Genomic DNA, 22845 nt, shown 5'->3' with positions numbered 1-22845 from the left:
GTATGTAGTGGTATCCATTTTTTTTCATGTCTGGTCATGATGTTGATGCTGAAGTAGATGATTTGATTTAAATGAATGCTGAAGCAGACTATTGATATTTTTATAGTTGTATTTTTTTGTTGCAAAATACATTGCTAACGACTATCGTTACAGCCGTTTACATCTTTAACATATTGTATTTATTCAGGTGTGGTCGCCATATAACACTGAAGCTACAGTAGACTATTGAGACATTTATAGTTTCGGGTACATATAACGCCACTGACTATTCTTGCTGCGGTTTACATCTATATGCTTCATACATACAATTCACATATGCAGAACATACCGGTATGTACTTCTGCCATTGCCACTCTTAGTAAATAAACACGTCGGCCCATATGCTGTCATATGATGATTGTCCAACATTATGATTCTTTTGTGCTGCTGATATAAAATCATAATTTGCCCATTTGTAGGACTGGTAAAGCTTAATTGTTGTGATCTTTGACTTGAGCCTCCCAATTTCAACATGATGGGAATTCTCCAAATTGGCATGTGGAGCGAGTGCATTTGCCTATCTTTGATTTCATGCTTGAAGGGACTATTTTCAGGTTTTTAGTGCTATTCAAGACCCTTATAAAGATGTTTTGTCGTCTGTGTATGTATGCTCTCAAGGGCGGGCCACATGAACCTGCCGCCCCCAAATCAGCATCTCTCTTATCCATTTCTGGTTATTGTCATGCAGGTTTCAGTAGGGCACTACAATTTCAATGCAGGGACCCACATGTGGCAGAATTTATTTATTTTTAAATATATATAGGCTTATCTTTTAATTAGCTGCCGTGCAGGATGCTTGTCAGGGTGAGGCTGACTAAGGTGCTTTTTCAACATTAAAACAGCCCGTATGAAACACAGAACCTTCCTTGTGTACGCCCGTGGTGTGTCATCAGAGGGCTTAAAATAATCACAGCGAAGAGAACGCCAAGCAAACGTCAAACGCTATTCTTCCTGGTGAGTCTGTCGCAATGAGGAAGTATATTTCAATCAGTTACTGTATTTGCCTTCAGTCAAGTGAGACTTTTCAACATCCAACAGATGAGTTAGAAGGAAAATGATTTTGTCACAGGCAGGAGTGCTCCTGTCCTGTCTTAAAAGGCTCAAAATTTTCACCTTACGGTCAGCCAACGGGTCGGATAAAATTTTGCCAGCAAAGCATAATTTGCCTAAATCAAAAGAGAGAAACCTGCGGCCTCTGACCTGCCAAGCAATTTTAAAAGCAAATGCAACCTCTGAGTACCTGTTAGAATAAGCCTCAAATCAACTAACCCACAAATGCTCATTAATAAGGATTTTTACCAAGGCGCTCAAACAATAATTACCAAAAGAATACAACCACACCTACAGTGAAGTGTGGGGGTGGCAGCATCATGCTTTGAGACTGTTTCCCTTCACCAGGAACTGTGTGGTCTTATTCGAGATGAGTGTCTGTGTTAGTTAGCATAAAAGCCGACAGACTTCTGCTTTGAAGAAAAAAAATCACTCAAAAGCCTTCTAGAGCAGCTAAACTTTGTTTGGGGTTAATCAGAGGCATGTTGACTGGTGTCTATTGTGTGTTTGAATGTGATTATTTACAGCCATATCTCTATTATAAAAGGGTGTGCACACTTGTGCAACTGCATTTTTCCAGTTGTTTGCATTTCAACTCTCAAAGGTTCTTTTTATTCGGTTGAGTTGAAAAGTTCGCAGGACACAATGATGGTTGAAAATATTTAGAAATTATGTAACTTGGTCTCAATTTTCAACCTGCCAAAATCTGGCATTTGAACGGGGGTTGTGTCAACTTTCTTTTCTAGAATATCAGCGATATAGAATAAATGCTCAACCATTAATCCTTTTTTAAAATTACTACCATAATAGTAGTAGTGTTGTTTTGTACTACTCCTAGTAGTATTGGTTGTCATCGTGATATTAGTATTACTTGTAGTCGTAGTAGTATCCAGTATGTAGTAGTTACAGTATTACTTGTGGTTGTTCTTGCTGTAGTAGTTAGAGTACTTGATTTTGGACCACTTGTCGCTTTGGTAGTTGTTCTCGTGCTATTAATAGTTGTAGAAGTGTGGTAGAATAGTTACTGTACTACTAATAGTTGTCGTAGTAGTACTAGCGTTATTGATGCTGTAGTTTGGACAAAGTATACTCCTATAAGTGAAGTTATTTTTGTTATTGTTGTCATAGGCCTAGTAGTCGTAGTTGTTGTGTTCATGCTGCTATAGTCGTACTGTAGTAGTAGTTGTTGCTGACTATACTAGAAGTAGTTGTACAAATTAGAGTTGTGGTCGTCCAAGTAGTATCAGAAATGTTTTTGTACTGTAGTAGAAGTAGTAGTCATACGAACGAGTAGTAGTAGGAAGTAGTAGAACTACGAGTAGTAGTCGTAGGAACAGGCGGCGGTGCTGATGGTACTGGTAATAGACCCAGTTGTACAATGTCGTCATTTGGCTTTAATTATCTCGTGAGGGTCCCTGGTGTGTGCGTGTTTGTGTTTATGAGCAGGTCGGCCACGGGGGAGCACTGTTCAGGCGGCCTGAGAGGTGTACGAGTGCGACGTCGCCTCCCTGGATACCAACGACGCGCACAAACCGTCGAAGAAGCCTCGGGGGAGTCTGGCCACGGACCGACCGACGCTCCGGTACAGGGCGGTGGGTCGCCAACACCGTTTCCGCTATGACGATAACGTCGAGGATTACAGCTGTAGCGCGGGCGGTGCCGGGGGTGTCGATGAAGACAAACGAACGAGGACGGACTAACGGGTCGCCATGAATGACAGGTACCATAAAGCGGCCCGAGACGGCTACCTGGACCTATTGAAGGAGGCCACCCGCAAGGACCTCAACGCGCCAGACGAGGATGGCATGACACCCACGCTATGGGCGGCCTATCACGGGAACCTGGAGGCTCTGCGGCTTATCGTGGCGAGGGGGTGGGTACCCAAAAAAAAAAAGCCAAAACCTCACAGGACACATCATTAGCTACACCTACTCTATAATAAAAAAATCCGGCGTAGACGTATTCGGAATAACTGTTATGCAACCACAATAAACGGGGGCATGGAAGAAGGTGTGGAAGCACACCAACTTTGATGCGCAAATGCACTTTTCAATAAACTCGCATTGAACCGCTCCCCTCCGTAATGACCCAATGACTAAATAACCAAATTCGCGTTGAGATCATTAAAACAATGACGATAGAGAATAACTAGCTAGGACACAAACAAATAAGTAATACAGTCCATTGTTCTTGCCACCAAGCGTATTGCACAGAAACTGGAAAGACATGATTTGCATCTATCGCGCGAACACTAACACATTCCTTTCCAAATTATTATTCGGAATATTAGAGGGTGCCGTCATACCTGTCACCTTTGCACCCCCGTGTCTGACAATAATACACGTATTGTTCATCTTGCAAGACTCTCAATCAGATCACTTTTAGGACTTGAAACTATTCCTGCAAAAACTACTTCAACAAATGTTTTTCCCATTTATCCTGCATATTTTTTTCCAGTTAATGCATGAATCCCAATGTCTCAGCTTAGTCTTTTAAATCTACCCCATGCTAATGCAAAATTGGTTTGTTATCTTTACAAAAGCTTAACTCTTATGTGACTAATACTTTATATGTGACTTTTTGCTGCATGAAAGGCTCCCTCTTTTTGTTTACTGTTGTACTTTCAAGAGGCTAACGGGGTAAATGACCTCAAACGGTGATCTCAACCTATGAGAATGCCGTGCTTGTTCATCTCATGCAACTGTAAGAGCCTTAATCACAAAACAGCATTTTTAGCTTTTGTTCACAGTACTTGTTAGTTGTGATGATTACAGCAGAAAAAAATAGTTTCCATCAACAGAAACTTTGTGAAACAGTCAGGCGCAGGTAGGAAAAGAGCTAATTCAATCTGGTGGAACATTTCTTTGCTGGTATGACGATGCAAAAACTATTAAACCAATTAAAATGTAAGTTTGCGTGAACCCATTCAACTTTGGTGGCATCTGCTTACCTTTGCATCCATCCATCCCCAATGTCCTCACTCACAATCACACCTATGGACAATTTAGAGAGTTCCATTAACCTGCCATACATGTTTTTGGAATGTGTGTGTGTGTGTGTGTGGGGGGGGGGGGGGGGTTGAACCGGACTACCCGGAGAAAACCCATGCAAGCACGGGGAGAACATGCAAACGCCACACATGAAGGCCAGAGCCGGAATCGAAAGCCGGACCTCTGCGCTGTGAGGTGACGTGCCACCCCATCATGATGTTTTGTTTTTGGGGTGGGTGTGGGGGGGTGAATGTCAGAATAACCTACTAGAAAACATAAACTTTATTTGAGGTTAATGAGTTTACACTTTAAATGGTTCCAATTGTACTATTTAAGCACGACTTTGAATGCACTTTTAAGTTGACAAAAGGGCAAATGCTTTGACGCCTCAAACGGTGATGCAATCTCGTCTTGGAAGATGCCACGCTTGTTAAATTCTTACAATCGTGGGAGCCTCTATCACAAAATGGAGCGCTATTACCGTGCTACCTTACTATCGCTATTATTTATTTGTTTGCTGGCACATTACAAAAACTACTTAAAACAATGGGAAGTTGACAAAAGGGCAAGGTGTGGATGAGAACAGAGCCCATTAAAGTATGCTGGAACGTTGTCAATTGGTATGACTTTGCAAAATTTACAAATGCATTTAAAATGAACATTTATGAACGTGCCAAAAGAGCACGCTCATTTGGGCGACATATTTTTAATCTGGCAGGATTTTTCAACCAATGTTTTGGACCCCAAAAATAGGAGCATAACTGCAAACAAACTATTTGAAATTGGCAATTTTAAATGCTCGCCAAGACAAATGATCTCATATAGTGATACTACCTCCCATTCTTGGTTCATATTTGAACGATCCCAAAGTCCACTATTGCAAAAAATGTGGGCCGCTCAGGAGAGGAGAGCTTTGAAGTTGCACATGGACTGTATGACGTCAGGAGGAAGGATGAAGGTGGGGAATGTGGCAGACGTGGTGCCAGCAGACTGGAAGCTTTGCTGCAGGCTGAAAAACAGCAATTGTAAACAATGAGGCAGCACTTCTTGTTTCGTGACTTCGTCCACTATTGCAAAAAAATGTGGGCCGCTTAGGAGAGGAGAACTTTGAAGTTGCACGTGGACTGTATGATGTTAACATAGTCAAGAGGAAAGATGAAGGTGGGGAAGGTGGCAAACGTGGTGCCAGCAGATGACTGGAAGCTTTGCTGCAGGCTGAAAAACAGCCATCGTAAATAAAGAGGCAGCAGTTCTAGTTTAGTGACTTTTTTTTCTCAAAATTTGAGCCTTTGTTTTGGAGCATTAAAAGAATAATTAACTAAGTAAAAAAATTAAAACGTGAAGTTCATTTTAACCAAGATTTTATCATCGAATCGCAACTTGTAAGAGCACAGATAAACTGAAGCAGTTATAGAACTTGAATTGGATAATTGTCTGTTTACCGTACACTACATGCAGATAAATAAAAAAATCCCCCTAAAATTGATTCAAATAATTTATTTGTGAATAACAAAATAATATGTACTAGTTATATGCACTTAACATTTTTAAATGTCAATGATTATGCTGCTAATTATTTGTAAATGTAATTGTATTTACTTTGTTAATAGATTTTTTTTACAACAGCAGATAATGAGAATGGGTTATTAAGATGAATCAAGTTGATTATTAATGTAAACTATTTTTTACATTAATATTACATTAAAATTACATTCATTACATCTTCACATTTATTTTTTTTTTAACTTAATCTATGAATGACCTGGCCCTCGTCCTTTTTTTACAAATCACTTGCTGCCCTTGAGCACAAAAATGTGGCCACCGACACTGTACAGCAACGGCTCACCCGCAATTGTGAGCAACACTTGGAGACTGAAGATAGTTAGTCATTTTTAACGCCCGGCAGAGTGCTTTAATGACGACTCTGAAATGTCAGCGCACCGCCACAGTGTTCAAGGTCATGTGCGAGTTATCGGATTTCATTAAATGCTCTTCAGCCATGCGTTCCCTCTTCAATATTTTACCGCGCACTCGCCAGAATGTCCACGCTGGGGCTCATAAAAGCCAGTGTGAATTATGATCCCTTCCTAAATGGTTTCACTGTTATGGATGCTGTTGGTGCGACACTTCAACCAGAGTGCCATCGTTGTGACTTTTATAACGCAGCTGTTATCACAAAAGATTGCGCTTGATAAAATAAGCGGTGGATTGTCTACACAGAAGATACAGCAGGGCGGCATTTGCGGTGGCCTTTTCCAACGAAGATGCTGCAAAATAGCTACAACACAGTTGTGTGAACTGGCTCTCGGGTCTTTTTTTTCCCACTTTGCTCGAGAGGTGGCATTTCTGAACGTCGCTCCTTTTGAAAATGTTTGCATCTTAACCCAAAGTAAAAAAGAAAAAAAATCGATCAAGCTATGGCTCAAGTAAGCTGAGCCACCTGTACATCAAGGTACAGCTTTACAGATTCAACTAATGACGGAGTGCTCATACTGAAAATCACACTTTAAAATTCAATCAACCTCTTTTTGGGATTAATTGATCAACTGAATTTGAAATACCATGTTGTGATATCCATCCATTGATTGAAAAATCAAAACCTTTTCAAACTGACATTGCAGAGAATGCACTAACATAATTCTTTGGGGGGGAGGGTGATTCGATTATTGGTTTGATCCGTAACGTGTCAGAAAATAGGCAAAAGTAAAAAAAGGGCCAACTTTTACATGCAGCGAAATGGGACATAGCGTGAGGCATTGCTGGGATTCTGAAGCACACAACAGGCACATCGTTAACGGCTGACCTGTTTCGCCTGCAAGTCAAAAAATGGGCCCCTTATGCAAACCCCTTCATTTGGTAAATGGAGAAATCATTCTTTTCTTGTAAGGATGCCCATACAATGAATCAGACTCTGCACAAAAACAAGAATACAACGAGGAATAGTCATGCACTGTTATGTACACAGCAAATCGTGTGCTGAACAAAACAAAATCCACTATTTCCCACGCAATCTGTGCAAACAAGAGTCCCCGCAAGCCTGACATTGCATTCCTCTCATGATACGAGCCTGACATACTGTTCTAACATTAACCATAAATTGAATGATAATGATGAGGGTGTCACGGGAAGATGCCGTACTCGGCAAACGGCTGTCATATAAAGCAAACATCAGATAAAATGATAAGAGATACTCCGGGGGGGTAAACGAACGGACGACCCTCTCTTGCATTCAGCATTTTAAACGGCGGGACATAAATTACCACGGATAAAGCTATCAGGATCATGTTCCCCCAGATTAAGTAATCTGAGCTGGGAACATTATTTTAAAAAATGGAATTTGAACGTAGATAATTGCGTGTGATCTTTTGACATTTATTTATAGCATGTTGACGGTTTGTTTGATGAAGGCTTTGCAGCACATCATTCAAATATTTAACAATCACCCATTCCTCATTTGCTCAATCCAGAACTTTTTTTTCCCCCCATTATTTAATCAAGTCCCCAAGTTCCTGAATCGGATCATAATTTAAAATGTGTAAAAAGCTTGGGAAGCGCTTTACAAACGGAAGCAGAGCCCAAGGTGTGGAATTAAGTCAACGCCAAAGGCAGTGACAGCATTTTTGTGGCACATGCATACAAGGGCCGAACACAAAACAACCCACAAACAACTTCACAGAATGTGACCCGTTTTGCACCCACTCTGCACCTCAGATGAGTACGAGATACTTGTACCTTATGACTCTAAATGTATAAAAGTATTTGCGGGATGTGTGGTAGTTTCATATTGAACAACAAACAAGATCTCTTTGAATGTGATGCAGGACTTTGTCACAGCAGTCATGATTGGACTTGAGGAATGTGGCGGGACATCATCCGCCATGCACAATTATGCAGTTGGAACCAGCTGAAACCTTGTGAAAGCCTCGCTTGAAACATGAGCCGGGTGGCGAAGCACTCGTAGCGACAAGCCGGAGCTCAAATTGCACCCTGACCGGCCATTTGTCTGACTCATAGGGGTGACGAGAAGGTTTACTGTCACCTAACAGCCGAGGGTCCGGCCACAAAAAGTTGAGGACACTGTATCACTTTTCAAGTTCTTTGGCACCAAAGTCCTGCCAATATAGACCTTGCTTTGTGCACTAGGGCAGTGGTCCCCAACCCCTGGGTCGTGGACTGGCAACGGTCCATGGGTCATTTATTACCGGGCCGCACAAGAAGAATAAATAACTTGCGTTACTTCCGTTTTATTTAATTAAGACTCTGAAAGATGTTTTATTTTGAATCATTGCTCTGTTACATCCGCCTATCGTATGTCACTTTTGACGCAGGTCAAGGCGCGCTTCTTGGTCACGTGATAGGTTACCGCTAAAATGAAACCCGGGAGCTAGCAAAAAGAGTGAAAAACAAACGTGTTTGGAGAGTTCCTTTGGGAAGGGGAAAAGGCCCAGCCAGGAGACAGAAGAGGAGCTTACGACCTTCAAGAAAAAGAAGGCTAAATTTAAATAGACCGTATCAGCAGTCCTATGCAAACTCCGGATTTATCTCAACGGGAGATTCCCACTCACCAACCCCACTCTGCATAACATGTGGCGATGGTGAGTCGTATTTTTCATGCACTTTGTATTTGCGGCTTATCTTATTTTGAAGGCCCGCTTAAACGTTACCATAGCGACCAGAGAGTGTTGCGGCCAGATCGGACGTTCCTCGTATCATCACTCATGTTTATTATTATGTTTTGAATATACCACCGTTTTCATGGAAGTCATATCATATTATTTTGTTGTATTGATCCGCCACACCATAAAGGCCGGTCCCTGAAAATATTGTCTGACATTAAACCAGTCCGTGGGTCAAAAAAGGTTGGGCACCGCTGCACTGGGGTACAATCTTGCTGCAACACACAAGGGCCTTCTCCAAATTCTAACTACAATTAATTCAAGAAGCAAGATTTCTCAGGAAGTGATTGGGGCAGCTCCAGCTCACCCCATACGCCAATGTTGATATGCAACATAGAAAATGGTTGGATGGCTGCTGTGTTACAATACTGTCGGAACTTATCGTCATGTCTCCACGAAGCAGTACTTAACGTTGCGGTTCCACTTGGTTTGTTCATGCGGTCTCGACCAACGTATGGACTGCAGTGCATCTAGGCTCAAATGAACCGCACCGTACTCATGCAACCCGTACACAACAGCATCTTCTAAAAAAACGTGGTACGGTAGCAATTGCCATGCATACAGAAGCAAACTGAACCAAATTCTGCACTGCTTGGTGGAAACGTGACATTTCAATCTTGTCACTAACCATAAGGTTGTGTTTCACAGTGGGAACCCTGACAAATGTGACATATGGGGCAACACGCCACTCCACCTCGCCGCTGCCAATGGTCACCACAACTGCCTTTTCTTCCTGGTGTCATTTGGTGCCAACATATGGTGCCTGGATAATGACTACCACACGCCGCTTGACATGGCGGCCACCAAGAGTCATATGGACTGCGTCCGCTACCTGGACTCCATCGCCTCCAAGCAAATGGGGCTCAACCCCAAGCTAGTGAACAAGCTGAAAGAGAGGGCGTTTCGAGACGCAGAGAGGCGCATCAAGGAGTGCGCCAAGATGCAAAAGAAGCACCACGAGCGCATGGAGAAGAAGTACCACAAGGAGGTGCCCGAGGCATCCGTGTCAGATGTCATGAGTTTTTCCAGTTACAGCAGCGGCTCTGTCAGCCACAGGGTGCACAACTTCAACGCAGCAGCCGTCAGTGTGCCATATTCACAGGTCAACACTTGTTTACTTTTCAAACCGTCCAGAAAAGATGACTGATTTGCACTGACCATTTATCGGTCAGTCATTAATACGTGAAACGGTTGTGTGAGCCGGAGGGATGCGACGGGGTGTGTGAAAAGATGGACAGATAGATAGACAGATAAAGGAGTGACAGATGAACGGACAGAGCAACAACGTACGGATCGATGAGGGACAGACAAAGTTGAGTGAATGGAGAGAAAAAAGACAGACAAGACATCCCAATCAAGACACAGACGGATGGATGGGGAGATGGACTGACAAACACAAAGCAAAAGAGCGCAGAGAGACGGACAAAGGGACAGATTAATCAATTGATCGATAATCAGCAAGAGTAACCAACAGACTCTAGATCAGGGGTGTCGAACTCATTTCACATTCTGGGCCACATACGGACTCGGCAGATGTCAAGTGGGCCGGACCATTAACATTATACCATACTCTGTTAGAAGAAACCAAAATCATGTCTTTCCTTTGTTTTGGTATAAAGCAGCATTGGCGCATTGATACCGTCTGCTGTGTTGGGTCTGTCTCAGGGAGGGATTGAGACTGCTATTACTCTGATCAAAACGATCTGCCCCTAGCGGATAATCCATTAATTGGATTTTATTTAAAATATTCATTCTGTGTCCTTAATGCATTTTTTCACTTTTGAATGATCCTGCGGGCCAGATTGAACCTCCATGGGGCCGGTTCCAGCCTGCGTGCCGTATGTTTGACACCACTGCTCTAGCTAGATCGGGGACGACATGGCTCATGTGGTAGAGTGGGCTTTTCCCATCCCGAAGGTTGTGGGCTTGATCTTCAGCTGTTGTGACCATGTCAAAATGTTTGAGAGCAAGATGCTGAACACCTTCAGTTGCTCCTGATGATGCCTCATCAGGAGACGAAGGAGGGGACAGCGTTTTGCAAGTAAATGAACCACATCTCTCCCGTGTTGCTGCTAGGCTACTCTTCAAGCCACAAACCGCGGGAAGACAAAGATCCAGAAGAAGCTGGAGAAAAAGAAACAAGGAGATGGGACCTTCAAGATCTATGAGGATGGGAGGAAGAGCGTGCGCTCCCTCTCCGGACTCCAACTGGGCAACGACGTCATGTTCCTCAAACCCGGAACATATGTCAATCCGAAGGAATATGGCCGCCGCAACATCCGTGAAATGTTCGCCAGAGACCACAACGACGACGCCATTTCACGTGCCATCAGCGAACCGGACCTCCACGGGACCAACGCTGATCACTCGGAGGTCAGTACAGACTCGGGACACGATTCCCTGTTCAACCGGCCCGGTCTGGGCACCATGGTCTTCAGGAGGAACTACGTGAGTGGGGGGATGTTTGACCTGGGCGATCCAGACGCAGCTGACGGCTCAGGTAACACGGTGCATCTGCGCAGCAGACTGCACCCTCACCGCAGCCTGGATGAAGACAGCATCGGAAGTGCTCGCAGCCTACAGGAGAGGAACCTGGACGAGCTTCCTTGGGAGGAGGTGGAATTGGGGCTGGACGATGACGACGAGGCCCTCACCAGCCCTCTGGAAGTCTTCTTGGCCACGCAGAGCATGAGCGAGTTCTTCTCAATCTTTAGGAGGGAGAAGATCGACCTCCAAGCACTGCTGCTCTGTTCTGACCATGATCTCAAGAGCATCCACATCCCATTAGGACCCAGGAAAAAGATCTTAGATGCCTGTCAGAGACGTCTTAAGACCATAGAGGACCCGGAATGCATTGAAGACACTGAACTGTAAGTGCTTTACATTCGTCCATTTTCTATCGCACTTCTCCTTCGAGTTGCGTGTGAGTCTATCCAGGCTGACTTTGAGCAAGAGACATGCCACCATGTAAACCCTGGACAGGTTGCCAGTCGCTTGCAGAGCACAACGTCCCCTATCTGTCTTGTTAGTATTCAGTTTCACAGTACCCAGTTTTGTCTGGTGGAATAAAATAGAAAACCCCACCTCAAAACAATGTTTTCCCGCCTGACGCTGAATTTTAAACGGGAATTATTCGAAGCAATAGCGTGAGTAGACAATGTCTGCAGTCTGTATCTCACAGCACCTCTGCATCTGCTTAGATTAAGGTCGAGGCTGAAATGTCCCGTCCAGACCTGCTCCGCATGTGTACTACAATTACACACATGACCCTTCAAAAGCCTTTACGTGAAGAAGCCAGCGCATTTAGTTTCATGAAGACATTTACTTTAATTCTAAGTTGTCACAAATACAAATGCGACCTGAAATACAGTATGTGGGCAAAGAGATTAAAAGATATTGGTAAATGGGTGGTCTGGGGAGGGGGAGGGGATTTCACGCGAAAGGTTTGCCTTTAGTCATTAAATTAGCTTTTTGTCGCTTTTGCGTTGTTTGTGTGCGTGACATCTTAGCATAGCAATGTAGCATAACATCTTGGCATAACATAACAACATAGTCTAACAATGTAGTCTAATGACGAAACATGACAGTCTCGTGTCACATCTTAAAATGACATCTTCGCATAATTCCGAGTGTAACAACGCCGCCTAACGACGCAGCATTAACCTTGGAACGTAACAAAGTAGCCCAGCGGGATGACGACGTAGCGTGATGACATAAGATGATGAAAAGTTGGAAACACATCTCCGTCCTGGTGGCTTAGTACAATATTGCCGAACACACTGTTGCTTTTACGTTTAAAATGAACAGTGGTTAACTTAGTTAACAGTCCTATGAGTCTGGAATGGCAAAATGTTACTTTAGTTTGCAGTTAAAAAAGGTTTTATGACATTGACAGCTGGTAACCATGACCCCACCCTCATCATATTGTGCAGATGATTCAAGCGGAGGTGGGTGCATCACTGCAGAGAGTGACGACTAAACCATCTACCTCTAACATGGAGAAGATCCATGGAAAGATTCAAAGTTGCGCCGTGGGACACACGTTTGCCCCCATGGGGTTGACCGAGACTCTCGTGCCTGTGCATTTTAAACACACTTGACATGTTTTTTTTTGTTTTGTTTTTTTTAAATAGCATGCTCCCTCAATGTGATGAATGTCAAGTCAAGTCGGCCTCCTGTTGACACATCGCAAGTTTGGTCTCTGCCAAGGCAGGATGACAAGCATATTTGTAGGAGTGATTTATGTCAGTGTGCGTGTACGCGTACCTTGATGATTTTATACGACCGGCCCATCAACATTTCATGTACTTGCACACACTGTGTAGTGCATGTCGAGTCAATATTTATGTAGATAATGTCAGTCATAACAATATATTGGAAGGTTTTTATCATCTCCCAGCATTTTTCTGCACAAGAGCACAATGGAAATATGTTAGCATTTGCTTGAAATGATGTAATAAATGCGCTCAACTTCATGTTTTCGTGGACTTTCTCAGCTTTTGCCCTGTCATCTGCAGAGTAAGTAGGCCTATGTCGTCATTTTTGTGACATTTTACAGAGTTTGATGTATCGTCTGTTTTTGTCTTATTTACATCATTACACTTACAATGTGGTTTATTTGTTTGCAGGAGTAGAAATTTCTACAAGAATTCTACCAAGGAAGAGCCCATTGAAAGATGGTGCAGATCCAAATCCAAAGGTATGTTTCAAATAATTTATTTTCTTCAGCATGCAAACGGTCCGGTCCTTTTCAGAGAATCCTAATGTTTGATGTCCCCCCCCCCCCCCCAAAAGGCACTCCCTTCCAATCTTAATAGAACAGTGAAGCCAATATATACATTTTCACCGTCGACTGACAACACTGACAAGTATATATGATACGATACTTTTATCAAACTGATCACATCTTCATTGGCAAAACCCAAACGTAGACATGCAGTGTTTTTTTTTCTCACGCGATGAGTCGTGTATCAGAGCCATTTGTAAACACCAGGAACTAAAAGCTGAAATGTTGACATACAGGTATTGTCATGTGAAAAAGCAAAGGTTTTCAATTGACAAAAAAATTACAGGAATTGGCCTGAATTGTTTGGAGTCTAGGGTACATTAGGGTTTAATAATTCACCTTACAGGGTTTGTACAATCACTGTCCCCATTTTTTAAAATGTATTTTTCTATTGCAGTGAATAGCCCACACGGTATCACTACCACCTGCAAATAGTCTGCTCAAAAAGCCACAACTCATTTCTTTTAAAAAAATGCAGACTCACATACTTCCCATTTGAAGTAAAATGACCAGCAGTAAGTTTATTCTCCAGGCGTGGATCAACATCCACTCCTCATTTCCTTCTTTGGATTGTGCGTGTGTGTGTGTTTGTTTCTTTAGATTAGCGAGGCAAAGCAAAGACTCAAACAAGGGAGGAATTTCAAATGAGACAATAACACCTTGGGCGTGGTTTGCAAGTATTTCCTGTCACACTCAGTAGTGACTTTCGGAAGTTCAAAAAAAAAAGAAAAAGTTGACTCGGATGAAAGACGACAAAAATGGCGACAAGCAGCGTTAACAGCCAGGAGGAGCCCAACGTCCTCTGTGATACGTGCATGGACGAGCCGGGGAAGGCCGTCAAATCCTGTCTGACCTGCCTGGTATCCTTCTGCGAGGATCACCTCAGACCTCACCTGGAGAACGCCAAATTCCAGAGCCACCGTCTGGTGGAGCCTCTTCGCCACGTGGATGCACGAACGTGCGACATCCACCGTCTTCCCCTGGAGCGCTTCTGCCTGAAAGATGGCTGCTGCTTGTGCTCTGACTGCTGCGGTCAGGGGCACCGGGGTCACGCCACTTCATCTTTGGAGGAGGCGAGGGCTCAGATTGAGGTCTGAACACGTTTATGTTTGCAAATTGAGAACTAGTGTGGGCCAAGTCCATTTTCCTCTTTTAAAAAAACTGACCGCTACAGTGGGCTAACTCAAGTTTGTCTCAAAACTGAACTCGTGTGGGCTAACTCCATTCCTTCTTTTTAAGACAAAACTATACCAAATTGGGGCGGCCCGGTAGTCCAGTGGTTAGCACGTCGGCTTCACAGTGCAGAGGTACCGGGTTCGATTCCAGCTCCGGCCTCCCTGTGTGGAGTTTGCATGTTCTCCCCGGGCCTGCGTGGGTTCTCTCCGGGTGCTCCGGTTTCCTCCCACATTCCAAAAACATGCGTGGCAGGCTGATTGAACACTCTAAATTGTCCCTAGGTGTGAGTGTGAGTGCGTATGGTTGTTCGTTTCTGTGTGCCCTGCGATTGGCTGGCAACCGATTCAGGGTGTCCCCCGCCTACTGCCCGAAGACAGCTGGGATAGGCTCCAGCACCCCCCGCGACCCTAGTGAGGATCAAGCGGCTCGGAAGATGAATGAATGAATGAATGAATATACCAAATTGTCTTTTTTTTGTCTTTTTACTGAGCGAAGAATAGTCTAACTCTGTTTTGTCTTTTTGAAACTGAAGTTGAGTGAGCCAAATCCTTTTTGTATTTTGTTTTAGCTGAGAACTAAAGTGTGCCAAATCCATTTGTCTTTTTTTTTTAAATAACTACAGTGGGCAAATGTCATTTTGTCTTTTTTTTTAAACAGAACTAGAGGGAGCTAGCTCCATTTTTTTAACTGAGAGCTACAATGGGCAAACTATTTTGTCTCTCTTTTTTTTTAAATAAAAATAACTTTAGTGGACTAATGACATTTTGTCTTTTTTGTAACTGAGAACCAGTGTGAGCTAACTTCATTTTTTAATGAAGTGAATGTTTGCACAATAGTTGTCGGAATCCAAACATATGTCCAGAAACCTTGATCTAGGCCGTTTTATCTAAAAAGTATGTTTTTCCTCAATTCATTTCTGCCTTTAACTTAAAAATGGCAAAACGGAGTTAGTCCACTCTAGTTCTCAGCGGCTTAGATATTGTCTTTGGCTGCACTTGGTTCTAGACTGAACTGCAGAAAAAGCACGAGGAGATCAATCGGAGCATCGTGGCCACCGACAAAGCAATGGAGAAGCTGTGGAGCAACAATGACGGCATGACGGTACCATTTACTCCTGAATGAATTGATGATGATTTTTTTGCTTGGGAGATGTTTACAAATGGTTTCTTGTGGGTGGTGGGTGGTGCGTTGTGTGCCTTCTGTGGGGACTATATCCACCTCTTAAAACCACGTCTTCCTTTCTGCGGTCCGGTCTCCAGTCTTTGGTGCAGGACATATCTGCTCAGGTGGATCAGCACTTCTCCAGGCTGCAGGAGGTGGTGGCGGAGGCCAGGAAGCAGGTGGCGGAGCGGCTGCAGGCAGAGCGGAGGCGAGCGCTGCGCCAGGCCGAGGGCGTGGAGGCTCACTTGAAGCAGAGGAAGGCGGAGCTGAGCAAGACCTTGGCGGGGATCAACAAAGTGGCACGAAGCGACTGCGATGTCTCCTTCCTGCAGGTCAGTGCCAGACGAGTTATGTAATTCTTACGCAATCTCAAAGGTTGACAGTGTATACAGATTTGAGCATGATGGAACATAAAGGCTCAGAGAGAAAAAAATATTCTATAAATAAGGTATTATGCTTACAGATCCTTCGTTTTGTTGTAGGAATACTCTCAGTGGAAGGAGGGAGCGGCGGATGTTTGTTTGCCTAAAGTTAGCGTGACCCGTGTGGACCATGTGAATGCTTACGTCCAGGTCGTAGCCAGTGTCACCCAGGAGCTGTGTGGCCTGATTATCTCCTCCTACCATGAAAAGCTCAGTACCATTTCTCAAGGTGTGATTGGACGAGCAAGTGTGATTTATTTATTTTTTAATCCTCTCTGGGGATTAACGGTTGTGTTTTGTATTTATCTATCAAACAGGTGGCGAATCCCAGATGCCGCAAGTTTTGTTGCCCGATCCAATGAACTCAGACGACTTTTTAAAATGTAAAAAAATATATATAATATATATGTATATCAATATGACATCTCAAGTCATCTTTCCCCACTGAAATGAATTGAAATGACCATAATCCGTTCCAGCCATCCAAAAAAAAAAGACAACCGCATTTTAAAATGTTTATTTAATGAGAAAACTAATATTTTACTTTAAGACCATTTGAAATACTGTATGTCATAATAAAATCAAAATAAAAAATCATTAAACAGTTTTTGACACATGTTGCATCAGTTAAAACGTTCAACGCTCTTTGTTTCTTTCTTTTTTTTTTTAAAGTCCGCTTCAACTGGGACTGGCAAAAACAGCTTGGGGCCACTTTTTTGTAAAATTGATTAATATATTTAAAACAAATTCTGCTTCTTGTGAGTGACTCGAGTTCACTATCAGCATACAAGTTTATGCTCACAATTCAAAGCAAAATATTGACCACATGACAGCTTGTTCCTCTAACTGTCGGGTGTCTCATATCTCAAGGCGCCATTGTTCTCCATAATAGGTCCAACCTGAAATTTCAACTTGTTTTTCCCCTTCAGATGCAAAGAATTTGACATTTGACCCAGACACCGTGCATAACTTCCTGCGCCTAACAGCGGACAACATGAAGGTTACCAACACCAGCCCCTGGCAACACAGCTACGTGGACCACCCCGATCGCTTTGAGGACTGGCGGCAAGCGATGACATCACAGAGCGTTTACGAGGGCCGCCACTACGCCGAGGCGGAGCTGAGTGGCGATGGGGCTCATGTCGGTGTCACCTACAAGAGCATCGAGCGCAAGGGCCGAGAAAGCACCGGCTGTATCACCGGCAACGACTTCTCTTGGTGCGTCGGGAGGAACAGCCGAGGCCTCTGCGCCTGGCACGCCGGCGTGGAAACGCCATTGGAAGCGCAGGACGTGACAAGAATTGGCATTTATGTTGACTTCCATGCCGGCCATGTGTCATTTTACCATGTGAGTGGGTCCATGAGGCTGCTGCACAAGTACAATGCCGATTTCATTGAGCCATTGTATCTCATTGCGTGGCTCTCAAAGAAGGAGAATGTGGTTTGTCTGGTTAATTTAAAATGATGCCTTCTGCATTATTAAAAACAGACATACCATGGAGAATGTACTTTTGTATTGGCTCGTAAGTAATCTTTTGTTGTCTGCCTATTTCTAAACAATGAGCAAGCCAATGTGCACTTCCACCCCACTGTGATGTGAAAGTGGCCCTTATGTTTGTTTCGCCGATGACTTGACCAGATAAATTGAGTGAAGATCCCAAGTGACTTTCAAGTGGTGGCCAGACAAACTGTCTAAAATACTCTGACACAGAAACATCCACATCCCATCATGATGCCACTGCTGTCATGTCAAAGCCCAAAGGTAAGCAGAGGTGTACAGTATTGAGTTTTATTGTATGCAAAGATTAGCTCATGTCAGCTTCTGGTAACCAGCGGGGCGCTTATTTGATTGCATGGTAAAGTTGAAGTGGTACAAGTGTGTGTATGTGTCCTTGCACAACGTACGCACGGGGTAGCGTATGAAGCTCTGTCACTTTGAGTGAAAATTAGAAAGAAAAAAAAATCCCAAAAGTAAGAATGCAATTTTGCGTACTACATAAAATTAAAACAAAACAAAAAAAAAACTAACAACACTTGCATATTGAGATGGAAGCAAGAAGAAAACTCTCAACTCGCAATTAAAATATAGTTTTCATATTCAGTGTTTTGTAGTCGATTTCTAGCCAACTAGTAGATAAACATTGTATAAATAAATTAAATAAGAAAAAAGTTTTGGGCGGGGGGGGGGGAATGTGTGAAGATATGCCGGAAGTGACGACTGGACCGCAATCAGTTCAGTTGAAACCAATTTCACCTGGTGGTCGTATTGTATGTGCCTCAAACGCGGATATTTTGGTTTTTCTCTCACTTGATGTGGCTTCGATGCCTTTTAAAGTGTGTCAAGTTGCACATTTTTATTTCCACTCTTGTTTATACAAAAAAAGTGTAACAGCTGACGTGAAGAGTTCATTTTTACTGTTTGTTTGTTTTATGTGAAGACTGAAAGACGCCATGAGAACTGTGGCAGAAAAGATGCTAAGGACCTGCAACTTATTGTTCACAAGGTAAGGCAACACGTAAATGCTAATTGTAACGCAGTATTGTTAATTTAATCAAGTTCCTCCCTCACTGAGTTTTTGTAAAGGCCGAATTTGGACACAGGTCTTGTATTGAATGTCATTAAACAGGGCCGGGCATATATTTGAGAAGACCTCACAGCATACATTTGGTGCATTTCGCCTAAATGTACTAACAAATGTATTCAAATCTGGGCCTTTTTAAATTGAACACAAAGCTGATATACTTTCATTGTAACAGTCACCCAATGAAATGTAGATGCACTTTGTCAATTTTCACTGTGAAATTGGGTAAAACCAAAAATCGTAGAATTTTAAGGAAGGGTAACAAAGTATTTGAATTCGCATTGGGAATTAATATGAAAGTGGAACCAGTTCTTTTCCTTCTTGGTTTCCTTTCACTTTGTATTGATCGGTGTTATCAGACCCTTGTGGCAAACCAACTTGAGATCGCCACCACTAATTGCTCATCAGAAAGGGCGCTCATGATAAAAGACCCAAACGTTGTTTTTTTAAGGTTGCAAAGTTTCTGGCAAATTTCCATGGGATGGTCAACTGGAAATTTAGGAAACGTCCTGTAGATTATCCCCTTTAAACAAAAATACTTGTTGTTGTTTATAATATGAATGAATGGCCGCGCAGAAAGACCCCAAACAGCGATGTCGAGGCCCACCCATCCAACATCGAAACAGCCGCCCAGATGGAGAACATCCAGCACCTGCATGACATGGAGGCGACACGGGAGTACGTGCACCACGTGGGGGCGGTGGCCGAGCGCGCCCACCACGGCGGCGGCTGCCTCCTGTCGGGCATCGTGTGCATCAACGTCCTCATTCTGGGCTGCGCGCTGGTCAGCAGCAGCGCCTTCAACAGCGTGTCTGTCACGGCTGTGCACCGCCAGGTCTTCCTTATTGTCCTCCTTACCCTCACCATGCTCTGGATGCTCTTCTACACCGCTGTCACCCATTGCAAGAACAAAGACCTCATGACTCAGGACAGTCACGCGGGGCCGGTGTGGCTCAGAGGTAAACAGTCGACTGTGTTGGAAATCTTTTTTGCTACTTCCTAATCACTGTAAATGGACTTGTATGGTTAATTTTAATTCATTTAATGACCTCATTGATTATTTACATTTTTTAAGCTGGACTTGTGCTGTTTGGCCTGCTCGGTCTGCTCATGGATATCTTCAAGATGGCCAACTACATTGGCTACGTCCACTGCGACTCTGCTGTCAAAGTTGCCTTCCCTGCCGTGCAAGCAGTGTTTTTATTATTCCAGGTTGTCCTTTTTTTTTTCAAATTAAAAGGCCTTTATTGTAATAGTTTGGTCGTATTTTTATTTAATGTCTGACTGGTTGTTTCTCTCTTAGACTTACTTCCTGTGGGTCCACGCGAAGGACTGCGTGCAGCTCCACACAAATGTGACACGGTACAAATGCCATCCTTGAGTATTCATTCCCAAAGTGACGCGTTGCCATGGCGAGAAATTCCTCAATTGTCGTTCTTCCCGTCGCCAGGTGCGGCCTCATGCTCATGCTATCCACTAACCTGGTGGTGTGGATAGCGACCGTCACCGAGGAGTCAATTCACCAGATGGACACTCCCTATCTGAATGCCAGCTTCTCGCCCAAGATGTACAGAGGTTTGGGGGTTATTATGATGTCTGCTGCCCATCGCTTTCATAAGTATTCACGGTCATTACTCGGGTAGTAGTATAGTCATCAGGATTTCATAAACTTTATTTTTATGTTCCAAAAAAGATGGTACAGATTCATTTTTACGACGGAGATTGCTAATTATTGAAGCTTTGTAGGTGGAATTCTTATCCAATCTTGATATACAGCTTCATCTGATCAACCATCAGGGGTCTCCTTTGTTATCTTTCACGCTTTCAATGGGAGACAGGTTTGGACCACAGGCACGCTAGTGTACTACCCATACTTTTACTACAAAGCCACAGCAGCATCTAAAGCACAGGTGTCAAACTCGAGGCCTGGGGGCCAGATCTGTCATTTTATGTGGCCCGCGAAAGCAGCTCAAACATGTCAACTTCCATGACCTTTTCTAAAATGTCTACCACAATTTTGAATTGTCACATGTAATAAATAAGAGATATATTCTAAGCATTTTCTTGTCACCAAACCCCTCACGATAGTAACTTAAACAATTCTTGAATCAAGAAGTCAAGAACAACTTTTTGACTTCTTTCTATGGTTTCAGTCTCAACAGCGCTCCAAGTCTAACTAAAATGTGGCCCGCGCCAAAAATGTGTTTGACACCTCCGATCTAAAGGAAGGCTTCGTGAATTAACAAGTGTTGAGACTTGCCGCATGCTGTCAACAGGTTCCCTTGCGTTACACTAAAGATTGCGTTAAACGGTAAGCTCTTCAAGACTCTGGCATGTGATTGCCCCCACGATATTGTGCACATCCGTGTACAGTAGAATGTAATTTCGCTAGCTGAGGCCCCGCGTTGCGTCTGTTCTTGTCTCCGTGTCAGACAGTTACGACCAAGGAGTCAATTGCAGCTGCAGTCACTCTGCATGCAGCACCTTCAAGGAGGCCTTCTACTATCTCTACCCCTTCATCATCGAGTACAGCCTCTTTGCCTCGGCCATGGCCTACGTCATGTGGAAGAACGTGGGCCGCCTGATGGATGACGAGGGACAACGCAGGGCCAAGTTCCATCGCAAGGAGGTGCTCGCAGGCCCCGCGCTGGGCCTCCTCCTCGTCGCGGTGGGCCTGGTGACCTTCGTCGTATACGAGGTGGAGATCACCCTCGAGGACCATGCCGTGCGTCGCAGTGCCCTGCTCATCCATTTCATTATGAACATCGTGATCGTGAGCCTCATGTGCGTCTTCACCGCGGCGGGATGCGTCATATACCGACTGGACCGCCGCCGGCACGTGTCAGAGAAGAATCCCGCTCGCAGCTTGGACGTGCAGCTGCTGGTGGGGGCCTCCATGGGCCAGTTGATCATCAGCTACTTCTCTATCGTGGCAGTGGCGGCCACGGGGGCTCAGGACCACCTGGACGCCCTCAACTTGTCATGGGCCGTCCTCATGGTGCTGCAGCTGTGCCTGCAGAACTACTTCATCATTGAGGGCCTCCATCGTGAGCCCTTCCACATCATGCAGGAGGACGCCCAGCAAACCAACGCGCGCAGCGAGGTGAGCGAGGTTGCCAGGAGGCAGAAGTCAACCCGCAGGCTCATGGCGGGTGTGCGGCCAAACTGGAAGAGGAGAATGCTGAAGGAACTGTGCGCCTTCCTGATGCTCACCAACATCATGGTAAGTTAAACACAGTACGATTAATTTTGCTCACTTCTTTTTTATTGTGGGTGAGCGGGACATGTTCCACATCATCCCATCAGTCATATATAGTGTATATAGAGAGAAATTTTTATCGTCTTAGTTCTCCCAAATGCTTTCAACACACTTTTTGAACTCGGGATGCAGCTACTAATTATCAAGTGTTCCACTGATTTATTTCATAGATCAATGGAGTACTCTGACAAAGATTTTGTATTAAAAACATCCGGTAAAAATGTTTAAGCCAGTAACAATCACCATTTGGACAATTCTTTCGGTGATTATTACGTGTACCACTTGAGAGCGTCCCTGTCCCAGCACACTGAGATAATGGTTTTAGTTTTAACGCTATTTGTTGTTTGCTTTCCAGCTGTGGATCATGCCTGCCTTTGGGGCTCGGCCTCAGTTCGACCACACCGTGGAGATCAAGTTTTACAAGTTCACCATGTGGACGGCCGTCGTCAACATCGGACTCCCTTTTGGAATCTTCTACCGCATGCACTCGGTGGCCAGTCTCTTCGAGGTGTATATCCTTTCCTAGTTCTCACACCTCGCATGTGCAGCAGCTTTTAAAAATGTTCATAATCTTAATTTGTAATAATAAAATTGGAACATGAATGATGGCAGTTTTGCTTTTGTTTTTTTTCCCCTGCTGCCTGCCCAAATATGTTTAATCTGCAACTAAGAACCACTTGGCGACTAGGAATTTGGACCATGGA

At 43.9% G+C, this 22845-nt stretch overlaps 3 protein-coding genes and 1 long non-coding RNA gene across 8 annotated transcripts; all 4 read left to right on the top strand.

Moving 5' to 3' along the window:
- Window positions 1–98: 98 nt before the first annotated feature.
- Window positions 99–13230, top strand: ush1ga (Usher syndrome 1Ga (autosomal recessive)). 4 transcript variants are annotated; one of them, XM_052048947.1, is made up of 5 exons: window positions 99–2671; window positions 2810–2962; window positions 9404–9857; window positions 10832–11625; window positions 12688–13230. In XM_052048947.1, exons 2-5 carry the CDS (start codon window positions 2895–2897, stop codon window positions 12689–12691), a joined length of 1320 nt encoding a protein of 439 aa, XP_051904907.1. In that variant the 5' UTR covers window positions 99–2671; window positions 2810–2894; the 3' UTR covers window positions 12692–13230. The 4 variants fall into 4 exon arrangements, with proteins under 4 accessions (XP_051904907.1, XP_051904906.1, XP_051904904.1 ...); XM_052048946.1 differs by having other exon boundaries at window positions 99–2681; XM_052048944.1 differs by having other exon boundaries at window positions 99–2962.
- Window positions 4787–5483, top strand: LOC127589715 (uncharacterized). The gene is made up of 2 exons (XR_007959484.1): window positions 4787–5037; window positions 5250–5483. It is a non-coding gene; the product is annotated as an uncharacterized LOC127589715 (long non-coding RNA).
- On the top strand, window positions 13129–18477 carry LOC127589683 (tripartite motif-containing protein 16-like). Of its 2 annotated transcripts, XM_052048943.1 has the most exons (8): window positions 13129–13273; window positions 13384–13454; window positions 14142–14632; window positions 15723–15818; window positions 15977–16210; window positions 16361–16529; window positions 16618–16683; window positions 17230–18477. In XM_052048943.1, the coding sequence occupies exons 3-8, from the start codon at window positions 14300–14302 to the stop codon at window positions 17763–17765; spliced, it is 1434 nt and encodes a 477-aa protein (XP_051904903.1). In that variant the 5' UTR covers window positions 13129–13273; window positions 13384–13454; window positions 14142–14299; the 3' UTR covers window positions 17766–18477. The 2 variants fall into 2 exon arrangements, with proteins under 2 accessions (XP_051904903.1, XP_051904902.1); XM_052048942.1 differs by lacking the exon at window positions 13129–13273 and having other exon boundaries at window positions 13306–13454.
- A 79-nt stretch (window positions 18478–18556) lies between these two features.
- On the top strand, window positions 18557–22744 carry LOC127589677 (proton channel OTOP2-like). The gene is made up of 7 exons (XM_052048935.1): window positions 18557–18804; window positions 19459–19841; window positions 19958–20094; window positions 20186–20244; window positions 20333–20457; window positions 21315–22105; window positions 22497–22744. The coding sequence occupies exons 1-7, from the start codon at window positions 18752–18754 to the stop codon at window positions 22665–22667; spliced, it is 1719 nt and encodes a 572-aa protein (XP_051904895.1). The 5' UTR covers window positions 18557–18751; the 3' UTR covers window positions 22668–22744.
- The last annotated feature ends 101 nt before the right edge of the window (window positions 22745–22845 follow it).

Source organism: Hippocampus zosterae, chromosome 17, assembly GCF_025434085.1.
Source record: "Hippocampus zosterae strain Florida chromosome 17, ASM2543408v3, whole genome shotgun sequence".
NCBI classification, from domain to species: domain Eukaryota; kingdom Metazoa; phylum Chordata; class Actinopteri; order Syngnathiformes; family Syngnathidae; genus Hippocampus; species Hippocampus zosterae.
Note: the sequence above shows the minus strand (reverse complement) of the source record. Positions and strands in the feature narration are given on the sequence as shown.

Bases quoted from the DNA above. Each gene is read 5' to 3' on its own strand.
- LOC127589677 (XM_052048935.1), top strand. From the start codon at position 18,752: ATGAGAACTGTGGCAGAAAAGATGCTAAGGACCTGCAACTTATTGTTC. The intron at 18,805-19,458 runs GTAAGGCAACAC...ATGGCCGCGCAG, and splicing joins TGCAACTTATTGTTCACAAG to AAAGACCCCAAACAGCGATG. The intron at 19,842-19,957 runs GTAAACAGTCGA...ACATTTTTTAAG, and splicing joins GGGGCCGGTGTGGCTCAGAG to CTGGACTTGTGCTGTTTGGC.
- ush1ga (XM_052048944.1), top strand. From the start codon at position 2,799: ATGAATGACAGGTACCATAAAGCGGCCCGAGACGGCTACCTGGACCTA. The intron at 2,963-9,403 runs GTGGGTACCCAA...TGTGTTTCACAG, and splicing joins CGGCTTATCGTGGCGAGGGG to TGGGAACCCTGACAAATGTG. The intron at 9,858-10,831 runs GTCAACACTTGT...TGTTGCTGCTAG, and splicing joins TCAGTGTGCCATATTCACAG to GCTACTCTTCAAGCCACAAA.
- LOC127589683 (XM_052048943.1), top strand. From the start codon at position 14,300: ATGGCGACAAGCAGCGTTAACAGCCAGGAGGAGCCCAACGTCCTCTGT. The intron at 16,530-16,617 runs GTGTGATTGGAC...TCTATCAAACAG, and splicing joins GCTCAGTACCATTTCTCAAG to GTGGCGAATCCCAGATGCCG. The intron at 16,684-17,229 runs GTAAAAAAATAT...TTTCCCCTTCAG, and splicing joins CTCAGACGACTTTTTAAAAT to ATGCAAAGAATTTGACATTT.